Genomic DNA, 11,682 nt, shown 5'->3' on the forward strand with positions numbered 1-11,682 from the left:
CTGTTTCCACTGTTTCCCCATCTATTTCCCATGAAGTGATGGGACCAAATGCCACGATCTTAGTTTTCTGAATGTTGAGCTTTAAGCCAGATTTTTCACTCTCCTTTTTCACTTTCATCAAGAGGCTCTTTAGTTCTTCACTTTCTGCCATAAGGGTGGTGTCATCTGCTTATCCAAGGTTATTGATATTTCACCCCTCAATCTTGATTCCAGCTTGTGCTTCTTCCAGCCCAGCGTTTCTCATGCTATACTCTGCATATAAGTTAAATAAGCAGGGTGACAATATACAGCCTTAGCATACTCCTTTTCCTATTTGGAACCAGTCTGTTGTTCCATGTCCAGTTCTAACTGTTGTTTCCTGACCTGTATACAGGTTTATCAAGAGACAGATCAGGTGGTCTGGTATGAACATCTCTTTCAGAATTTTCCACAGTTTATTGTGGTCCACACAGTCAAAGGCTTTGGCATAGTCAAGAAAGCAGAAATAGATGTTTTTCTGGAACTCTCTTCCTTTTTTGATGATCCAGCAGATGTTGGCAATTTGATCTCTGGTTCCTCTGCCTTTTCTAAAACCAGCTTCAAGTACCCATATACACATGGTTCTGTTTCTGGGCTCCTGTTCTGTTTCACTGGTCTTTGTCTATCCTTATGCCATTACCACACTCTAATTACTGTAACTTTATAATAATTCTTGATACCAGCAAAGCAAACCCTGCTACCTTTTAATTGGTCCAAAACCTTTAAAATTTAGGAGCACTTAAGATTTTAGCTGTATCATGTCTTCTTTTTCTTTTTAGAATTAAAAACAAAAAGGTTTTCCTATAAAAATAGCACTGATAGTTTTCTAGGTTCTAAGAATGTACATGTAGTATGTAATTTAAGCTTGAAGAAGTCATAAATAGCATTTCACCTTTATGTTAGTTTTTCCACTGTTGCAGTTATGGTAAATGAAAAAACGTAAATAGAGCTCTTCTTTGAGACCCCATGGACTATAGCCCCCCAGACTCCTCTGTCTATGGGATTCTCCAGGCAAGAATACTGGAGTGTGTTGCCATGCCCTCCTCCAGGGGATCTTCCCAACCCAAGGATTGAACCCAAGTCTCCCGCATTGCAGGTGGATTCTTTACCATCTGAGCCACCAGGGAAGCCCACGCCTGAGTCTACTGGTTGCTATTTCCTTTGTCCTTTGAAAGGAACTGTTCCAGATTTTTCTTCTTTTTTTTAGACCTTTCATTTGTCCGTGCCTTTGAGTTTACCTATGTTAATGTTTACGGTACTCATGTGTTGGTAAGTGCTGCTCATGAAGCCAGAGTGGAGAAGTTTATTTACGTCAGCACGGATGAGGTCTATGGAGGCAGTCTTGATCAGGTGAGCTTAGAAGATGTCTGTTTCAACTACTTACCCTGTACCACCATACAAACTTGTCTGATGAAAATACTCTAGACTTTTTTTTAATCCTCTGATTTTACACACTTGTGGGACTCTTCAGACTGTTATTCCATTGTTTAAATCAAGTAATACCAGCCCACATAGGAAACAACAGCCTAGTCTGGTACAGATTTTATATAATTTGACAGTGTTTTGAAAGTGAGCTCTTACTGCCCACCCAGTCTTACATCGTGAATGTCATTCCCATGGGCCAGCACATGTATAAGTTAGGCTGCAGCGTAAGGCCTGTCTCCCTTATCTTCTGCTCAGAAAAGCACATCGCACTGTCAAGGAGTGAGTGTGAAATTGTTATAGAAGCTGGAATCTGTTCTCTGTTAATCATTTGTAAACATTATACTTTTACACAAAAAGTGGCTCCATTGTTCAGTCTTTATTTTTCATAGTGTTTACAGTGACCTCATTTTATTTTTAAAATATATTTATTTACCAAAACACATATAGAAGGGGAAAAAAAAAAGTAGCTTGAAAAGACTTATAGTGAGAAAAAGCAGACCTGACCGTTTGTCTTTAATGCCCCATCCCACTTCTGAGAATCAACCATTTGCAAAATCTCTCTGCAATTTTTATCAGCAAGCCTCTTCCTTCTTATACTCTCATCGACCTACGTCAGATATGACACAGTAGCCAGGATGTTTTTTAAAACCTAAGTCAGATCTTGATGTTATTCTGATCAAAAACCCGTCAGTGTTTTGACAGAGGCCTTCAGGGTTCCACATGCTCTGGCCTCTAGCTTTCCAACCTTATCTCACATTTCTCTTCCCCAACACCAGCCTCCTTGTAGTTCCACTGGACTCAGTTCTGTCTCAGGGACTTTGCACTTGCTGTCCTGTCCTCCTTGTAGGGTTGTTGTGAACTATAAAGAAGTTATTACATGTAAAGAAAGTGCTTAGAAAAGTGCCAGGCACATAGCTGGGTTTCAATAAATGTCTTTTAAATGTAAGTGGTTAACATTTCAAGTTTGTAATATGTTCTCTGATTTTTCAACTTAGCAAGTGTACATAATACTTACTTTTTTAATATATCTTTAAAATTAGGAATTTGATGAATCTTCACCCAAACAACCTACAAATCCTTATGCATCATCTAAAGCAGCTGCTGAGTGTTTTGTACAGTCTTATTGGGAACAGTATAAGGTAAGAATTGGCTTCAGAAACTGGAATCATTTTTGTTTTTTTGGACTTAGGTATTAAAACTCCAGGTTATCATTAGCCAGCCTTTTATTTTTAGAGTAGAAGACATAGTAGGAGAGGGAGAGGGTGGGATGATTTGGGAGAATGGCATTGAAATATGTATAATATCATATATGAAACGAGTCGCCAGTCCAGGTTCGATGCACGATACTGGATGGTTGGGACTGGTGCACTGGGACGACCCAGAGGGATGGTATGGGGAGGGAGGAGAGAGGAGGGCTCAGGATGGGGAACACATGTATACCTGTGGCAGATTCATTTTGATATATGGCAAAACCAGTACAATAAAATAAAATTAAGATGAGAAGACATAGACTGAGAAAAGTTATATATTAAGGAATCTAAAAAACTAATTTTCAACATTTTGTGGACAAAGCATTGACCTTTCTTCTTAGCCAGTCCATCATTTAAAGGAACAATTTCTAGGGATTTCCCTGGCAGTCCAGTGGTTAGGACTTGGCGCTTTCACTGCCATGGGCCTTGGTTCAGTCCCTGGTCTGGGAACCAAGATCCTGCAAGCCACACAGTATGGCCAAAACAGCAAATAAAAAAATAAAGGAGCAATTCGTATATATGTTGTTTCTACTTCGCTAATGACAGCTAGAGTGAAAAGCCCTGTTGGAAAATCCTGATTCCAAGGAGTCCTCAGAGTGAAGGGAGACAGAGGCAGAGGAGATTCCCTTACCTGCCACTGCTCCTCTCGGCCCCTCATGAATGGAGCTGGATTTGTCCCCTTGGCTGTGTTAGTGTCCCTGCGGGAGCCTTGCCTACTATGAATCAACAGCTCGAATCCCTGCACTTCACTTCCCACTGATCTTCCAGTTATTCGGGACTGGGTCAGACAGGAGAAGCGAGGAATTACTTCAGGTTCTCTAGCCTCCTGTGGTCCAGTAGTGTTGGTCTTGTAGCTCTTTTCATTTGTAAGGGCTGGTCCCACAGAGAAAGCCAGCTTGGAAGTTTAACATCTCAGGTGGTCTTTGAAATAATCAGGTGGAAATGTCTTTAGTTTCTGCAATCAGACCTACAAACCCGCCTCCATCTATTTTCATCCTTCCCTTGTCCCAGTAAAGAGACTTCTACTTTCTCTTGGAGCCTCTGTCTTTTTCTGAATCTCATCCTCTCCTGTCTTTTCAGGAACCTTACATTAGAAAAAAATCCCTTCGCTTCTGTCCTAAAGGTGTGTGGAATTATTTAGCCAAAAGTGCCCATATTTTTAGTTTTATCTAAAGAGAAAACTACTTATCTTTAGATAATCAATTATTGGACCTTTCCGTGACCATAATGTCAAATACTCTTTAAGTTTCCAGTTGTCATCACACGAAGCAGTAACGTTTATGGACCTCATCAATATCCAGAAAAGGTACATTTTACCTTGAATTCACGTTGTGTGTTAGTGATTTTAACTTCTCCTGATTTAAAATAATCTCACTTCAGTGATTTGTACAAAATAATTTATGTTGTAATTAACCATAATTATAAATGCTATATAGGCCACATGCAAATCTCAATAGGTTTGGAGTTTGACAACTTGATTTAAGTCTCAGCTTGATACTTACAAGCTGGAATGGCCTCAGTTAGGCCCTTTGAGCATCATCTTTAACTTGATGGGTAATGATAATATTTAGGAAGAATTTTGAAAGATCCAGTGAGATGATGTATGTGAACATGCCTTGTACGTTGCAGGATTCTAAAGCACTATAGAATACTCCCATCATTAACATCTTGCCGGTGAAGACTCCTTCCTAGTCTGCAGTCAGGCCATATGTCAGGCTGTAAAGAAAGGTAGACACTAGTTAGAGAGTGATGCAGGAAGCTTGTACATAAATTTGTCTTATAGTCCGCTGGTTAACTGTTCCCCAACTCCTCTGTACTATGCAGGCCTGAGTCTTCCAGAAAGTAGTTTAGCAAATACAACGTGTTGTTAAAAGGCTGAAAATGTATATATGGTTGATTCTGTAACATAAAGCTCAATGTTAAGTAACTACTAGTCTTACTGCTAAACATTTGAGCTGGATTTTCTTACTTCTTAGCTATTGCATTGATCTGTGTGCCCAAAGAAAAGGGCCATATCATAATTTGCTGATATTAATATATAGTTGGCTTAATTTTTAGAATATTCTTAACATGCATATTATTAATTTAATAATTTCTTGTCTCACCATGTTTAACATGAATTTTCTTTGTATACAGTGGCACTGGAATTGCTTTATATTAATTTCACAATAACTTATTGTGTAGATACTGTATATAAAGTAAAAAGTAAGCTATGATTCATGCCGATAGAAAACCAACACAAAAGTGAGCTTACAGTGAGAATAAACTGTTCGTGAAGACTTTACCTGAACTCTTTTTCACTATTTATATCATTTTATCTTCATTTTAATCTAGCGATAACTGGTTTTATGAAATAGGAAATGATCTTAGAGTTCTTTTACTTATCAAAATTACAATAGGTATTTTGTGAACTGATAATTAAAATTTATCCTTACGTGTGTTTCTTAACAATAATATTCTTTTAATGTTATGATTTCAAGTTTATAATTATGAATGAATTTCCAAAGTCTGAAATGATATTTAAATATTCTTTTAGGTTATTCCAAAATTTATATCTTTACTACAACACAACAGGAAATGGTATGTTATTTACCTTTATATGCATGTTTTTCTGGTATGTTAGAGTATTTAGTGTCAGTCTTTCTTGAAAATCATAAAGCGGTAGAGTTGGAGGCCTTAGAGTTTAGTGTCACAACAAATTTAACAATGCCTTCTACAACTAGTAGTAATAGTTTTTAAAATAATTATAATGGTTAATTCATCTTTATAATTTGGTTACTAAAATAATTTTAATCCTTAAATAATCTACCTTAAAAGTTTGAGTTATGGCATTAAACAATTTGTCATCTATCTTTACGTAATTTTATTTTTTTCAAAAGATGTATTTAATTCCTAGAACTATAGATAGTCTTCAAAATGAACTTAAGGTATAGAATTGATGAATAACGACTTCTGCAGGGGTCACTTAGGTGTTTGCTACTTTCCTAATGAGTACCCACAGACGATTTGGAGATGTGTTAAGAATCATGGATAGGTAACAATAACCCGGTGTACGAGACAGCAAAAGAGACACTGATGTATAGAACAGTCTTATGGACTCTGTGGGAGAGGGAGAGGGTGGGAAGATTTGGGAGAATGGCATTGAAACATGTAAAATATCATGTAAGAAACGAGTTGCCAGTCCAGGTTCGATGCACGATACTGGATGCTTGGGGCTAGTGCACTGGGACGACCCAGAGGGATGGTATGGGGAGGGAAGAGGGAGGAGGATTCAGGATGGGGAACACATGTATACCTGTGGCAGATTCATTTTGATATTTGGCAAAACTAATACAATTATGTAAAGTTTAAAAATAAAATAAAATTAGAAAAAAAAAAAAGAATCATGGATAAAATTTAGAAGTCATGAGAATTTGTATTTTCAGTAAGAGATATCTGGGATCTTTATGGGAATTGGCTTCTCTGAAATTGTACTGTCATTGCATTACCCGGATTTGGGAGAGCTTACTTTTTTACACTTTATGATTCTCTTTTTCATTTCATCTTTTTAGCTGCATTCATGGGACAGGGCTTCAAACAAGAAATTTCCTTTATGCTACTGATGTAGTAGAAGCATTTCTCACTGTCCTCAAGAAGGGAAAACCAGGTGAAATTTATAACATTGGAACCAATTTTGAAATGTCAGTTCTCCAGCTTGCCAAAGAACTAATACAGCTGGTATGTATATATTATAAAAGGGTAATATTTTCAAAAGTCACCGAATTAGTGACAATAATCACAAATTTTGTCAAAATCAGCAATTTACCATTTACTCACTGGAAAAGTGAAAGGTAAGAGAAAGAACTTCATAATTATGTGCTGAGATGTGTCATTTTTGGAAAGTGTATCACTTATTCAATCACAGCTTTCCAGGAAAAAAAATTCCATTATATTAAATGTACATATGCATTATAAGACATAATCAAGTTCAAGAAATCAAATGTTAAATCGTGTGCCCTAGAATCAAGAAACAACGATATATAAATAATAGTTCTGTATGTATTAGTGAGCATCAATTATAAATCTCAAGATGCAGTAGAAAGAGTGACTGAGCAAATGGAAAAGCGTGTTTTCCTTTGCACTACTCACAGAACATTTCTATACTCCAAATGTGTGGGTTTTCCACACCCAGCAATTCTCAGACACCAGCTTAGTAGGGTCCTACAGTTTAACTCAATTCTGACATTATCTACCTGTAGATGGTGTCAGATCCCATAGGTTAAGGGTTCAGTCCCACAAGACTGCCCTCACTTCACATGTCAGTTCCGAGACTTGACTCACCTGTGCTTCTGATCAGCCAGGTATAAGTCTGAGATAATCTGTTAGAGGAAGTCACAGAACTCAGGAAAAGAGTTTGCCCACTGGATTCCCGGTTTATTACAAAGAATAGAGGAGATCCTTAGGGCGCACGAAGAAACACAAGCTGGAATCGAGATTGCCGGGAGAAATATCAATAACCTCAGATATGCAGATGATACCACCCTTATGGCAGAAAGTGAAGAGGAACTAAAAAGCCTCTTGATGAAAGTGAAAGTGGAGAGTGAAAAAGTTGGCTTAAAGCCCAACATTCAGAAAACAAAGATCATGGCATCCGGTCCCATCTCTTCATGGGAAGTGGATGGGGAAACAGTGGAAGCAGTGTCAGACTTTATTTTTCTGGGCTCCAAGATCACTGCAGATGGTGACTGCAGCCATGAAATTAAAAGACGCTTACTCCTTGGAAGGAAAGTTATGACCAACCTAGATAGCATATTCAAAAGCAGAGACATTACTTTGCCAACAAAGGTTCATCTAGTCAAGGCTATGGTTTTTCCAGTGGTCATGTATGGATGTGAGTTGGACTGTGAAGAAGGCTGAGCGCCGAAGAATTGATGCTTTTGAACTGTGGTGTTGGAGAAGACTCTTGAGAGTCCCTTGGACTGCAAGGAGATCCAACCAGTCCATTCTGAAGGAGATCAGCCCTGGGATTTCTTTGGAAGGAATGATGCTAAAGCTGAAACTCCAGTACTTTGGCTACCTCATGTGAAGAGTTGACTCATTGGAAAAGACTCTGATGCTGGGAGGGATTGGGGGCAGGAGGAGAAGGGAACGACAGAGGATGAGATGGCTGGATGGCATCACTGACTCGATGGACGTGAGTCTGAGTGAACTCCGGGAGTTGGTAATGGACAGGGAGGCCTGGTGTGCTGCGATTCATGGGGTTGCAAAGAGTCAGACACGACTGAGCGACTGATCTGATCTGATAGGGCACACGATACGAGGGAAAGGAGATGGAGCTTCCTACCCTCTCCGTGTGTGCCGCCCTCCCAGCACCTGGAAGCTTTCCTCTTGGGGTCTTTATGGAGGCTTCATTAAGTAGGCATGATGGATTAAATCATGGCCACTGATGATTAGTTCAACTTCTAGTCTCCTCTCCTTCCCGGAGGTGGGAGCAGGGAGGCTGAGTTCCATCCTCTAACTGCTGGGTTGGTTCCCTTGGCAACCAGTCTTCATTCTTAGGGGCTTTCCAAAAATCACTCATTAACATAAACTGGATGTAGTTGAAAGGGACTTGTTATAAATAGCAAACAACACCTTTATCTTTCATCACTTAGGTATTTTTAGGAGCTCTGTGCCAGGAACAGGGATGAACATCAAATAGACGTTTCTGATTTTAAATCATAATATCACACTCAGTAATAATCAAAAGCCAAAAAATTCATTTTTTCCTATAGTTTTTATAAAGTGTAATCTTTCTGAGCTTCAGCTAGAATTTAGATTATAAAGTATAGAAAGTGTTAATAAAAATGTTATTCACCTTAGCTGCCTTCCCCACTTGGAGGAGGCTGTTTTTCTTATAGTTTGAATCAGTTGAATACCATTTTTATTCACTGATCTCATTTTATAATTTGACTTAAACGTCTTCTCCTTTTTGACAGATCAAAGAGACCAATTCAGAGTCTGAAATGGAAAACTGGGTTGATTATGTTGATGATAGGTGAGTAACAAGTTAAAAAATTGGGGGAAAGTTTTCAAGTCTTAGGTACTTATAAGATTATAAATGTATGTCCTTACCCAGAAAAGTTTTCCTCTTCAGTTTTCTGCTAAAATATTTTTTCCTAACTATAAATGTAATAAGAATAAAGTATAACGTTAACACTGGTATGACTTAAAGTTTATTGACCCTTTCCAACTCTGAGATTTCTTTGAATGTGACATAGGGATAATAACATCTTGCTATGGCAGTATTTTAAAATATAATTTCTAATGTCTATAAACTACCAGACCCAGGACATGTAGCATAAAGAGTCCTAACAAGTTTATATGTGGTTGAAATAAGTAAAGGATAAGCCACAGAGGGTTAGGCATCTGAATTATAGATGGTTTTTAACATATACTTTATTTTATAAATTTTCTATAATGGGGTCATCAGGGGAAAATTTTTGAGAAAAAAATTTGAATTATGGACTCATTTCTCTTAAGTATTTAGATTTGTAAATATATATCCACAGTGTCATTTTAAATCTGCTTTGTTTTCTAAGACCTACCAATGACATGAGATATCCAATGAAGTCAGAAAAAATACATGGCTTGGGATGGAGACCTAAAGTACCTTGGAAAGAAGGAATAAAAAAAACAAGTATGTTATAAATTGATCCTTTGAGGGTAGGGGGAGATTCAGAAAAATTTTAAGGCACAATAATTTGTTTTTTAGGACACTACAAATTTGGCAGAATGTTATGGTAAATCACTTTCGCTTTTCAAATTTTTGCATTTAATGTATTTCTAACATTAGTAATTAAGTGTCTTGAACTTCACAGACTAACTTCTGATCAGGCTTCTTCTTATTAGCATTTGTCAAATACCTATTTCATTGATTCTCAGATGCACATTTTTCACTTTTTTCACCTCCTTCAGAGGTATGTGTTTTACAGTCACTAGTGTCTGATAACGGAGAAGGCAATGGCAGCCCACTCCAGTACTCTTGCCTGGAAAATCCCATGAATGGAGGAGCCTGGTGGGCTGCAGTCCATGGGGTCGCTAAGAGTCGGTCGGACACGACTGAGCGACTTCACTTTCACTTTTCAGTTTCATGCATTGGAGAAGGAAATGGCAACCCACTCCAGTGTTCTTGCCTGGAGAACCCCAGGGACGGGGGAGCCTGGTGGGCTGCCGTCTATGGGGTCGCACAGAGTTGGACACGACTGAAGTGACTTAGCAGCAGCAGCAGCAGCAGTGTCTGATAATTCTTGTTTCAACTTTTTTTCTTTCTTACTAATCTGTAAAGTAATGGTTCATCTTAAGATCAGGCATCTGAGATTTGGTAAAATAGAGACAGTTGCAGTCTTTGAGTCTCTTGAGTCTTTTTATACTGAAACAAATAGGAAACAAATTTAATGTGTGCAGCAGAAATATATTAAAATAAGTCTATATAAAATCTGTGTATATGTATGTATATCTGTTAAATTCTGTTTAGAAATGAACTCATGAAAAAAGATACCCAAGTGTAGGAAAAAAGTCTTGGTTCAGAACTGGACATAGAAAATACTTATATTGAGTTCTAAAAAGCAAATTCAAAGATAATTTATCATTTTTTTCAACTGAAAAACTTTATTAATAAAGTTATAGATAGCAGCATAAAGTAATTTTGCATATTAACAGAAGGAAGTTCATGTCATCTCACTATGCCTATCATGCAATATTGTGACATTTATTTACATGAACAAAACACTACACTTTTTTCCTGTGACTTTAAAACCAGCACAAGTTTCTTAGCTACCTTTTCCCCTGAATTGTCTAAATTCAGAATGTTTTAACCAGCAAATTCAGCATTGAAGGACTTTTGAAGTTAAAGAGAAAAAGAAATGTTGATTCTTTTTTTTTTCTTTTATTTAAACTTTTTATTTTGTATGGTACAGCCAATTGACCATGTTGTGAAAGTTTCAGGTGAACAGCGAAGGGACTCAGCCATACATATTCATGTATCCATTCTCCCCCCAAAATTGTTGATTCTTAAATCTAAGTTTCCAGGTGATGAAACATCTCCTGATTAACATCATTGGTTCAAAATCGAATTGTTTTCATCATTAGGCAATCTTTGCCTACACATTAGCTGATGGGCAAGACTTTTCTTATTTAGTAGGAACTCAGTAAATATGGTTAACTGATGTTTAGTTTTTTTTATTTGTTTTGTCTTTTGTCTTATCAGTTGAGTGGTACAGAGAGAATTTTCACAACTGGAAGAATGCAGAAAAAGCATTAGAACCCTTTCCGGTACAACCACCATTTGTATAGCCGGGACAGTTTTCAGAGAAAGAAGGAAATTATCCTACCTACCTCGACAAGTAATATGAAATCAAGTGACCAAATGAAGCATCTTCTTTTTCATTTGGAATTAGATTATGACTTTGTGTATAAAATTCAAATGTAAAATGCCTCAATCTTTAGAAGAGGTTCAGTATCAGCACAGGATTTAAATAATCATAATTCTCTCAGAAACATTTTATCCTGAAAATTAGGAACCAGTATGCATAGAAAGACTCCTTGGTAGATGTGGGTCGGGAAGGATGAATCTCCTGTTTCTGAGAACAAGGACAGGTAGCTCTGGGCAGATGACAGCCTTTGCTGACATTGAACTCTCCAGCTTTTCCCACTGCCTAGAAAGTCTCTAAAGTCTTTTAGGCAGTATAGGATGAACCTTATGCCCTAATTTATCTTTTTAAGGTCAGATGTTGTGCTACAATTGCTTTAAAAATGGAACAAATGGAAGCATATCTAGCACTTTTTAACTTTTGATAATTTTTATAAAATTAAGTTATAAAAGAGATAGTTTTTATAGTTTCAAAATCGATCATGGAATTATATAAGTCATCTTGTATCAGAGAAATTTTACCATGTATTAACTGTTTAAAATGATTTTATTTATAAAATTATCAATATTTTCATGTATTTAATGTATCATGTGGCTTTT

At 37.2% G+C, this 11,682-nt stretch overlaps 1 protein-coding gene across 2 annotated transcripts in view; it reads left to right on the forward strand.

The window, feature by feature from the left end:
* The window catches only part of TGDS (TDP-glucose 4,6-dehydratase), a 19,880-nt gene extending 8,204 nt beyond the window's left edge, over positions 1–11,676 (forward strand). For both annotated transcript variants that reach the window (XM_010845861.1, XM_010845862.1), the window contains 8 exons: positions 1,226–1,368; positions 2,484–2,582; positions 3,940–3,999; positions 5,230–5,273; positions 6,245–6,410; positions 8,651–8,709; positions 9,254–9,351; positions 10,921–11,676. In XM_010845861.1, the coding sequence (XP_010844163.1) occupies positions 1,226–1,368; positions 2,484–2,582; positions 3,940–3,999; positions 5,230–5,273; positions 6,245–6,410; positions 8,651–8,709; positions 9,254–9,351; positions 10,921–11,006 (755 nt within the window). In that variant the 3' untranslated portion in view covers positions 11,007–11,676. The remainder of the gene's footprint in view (positions 1–1,225; positions 1,369–2,483; positions 2,583–3,939; positions 4,000–5,229; positions 5,274–6,244; positions 6,411–8,650; positions 8,710–9,253; positions 9,352–10,920) is intronic.
* The last annotated feature ends 6 nt before the right edge of the window (positions 11,677–11,682 follow it).

This window comes from Bison bison, unplaced genomic scaffold (genome assembly GCF_000754665.1).
Source record: "Bison bison bison isolate TAMUID 2011002044 unplaced genomic scaffold, Bison_UMD1.0 scf7180017864225, whole genome shotgun sequence".
Taxonomy (NCBI): domain Eukaryota; kingdom Metazoa; phylum Chordata; class Mammalia; order Artiodactyla; family Bovidae; genus Bison; species Bison bison.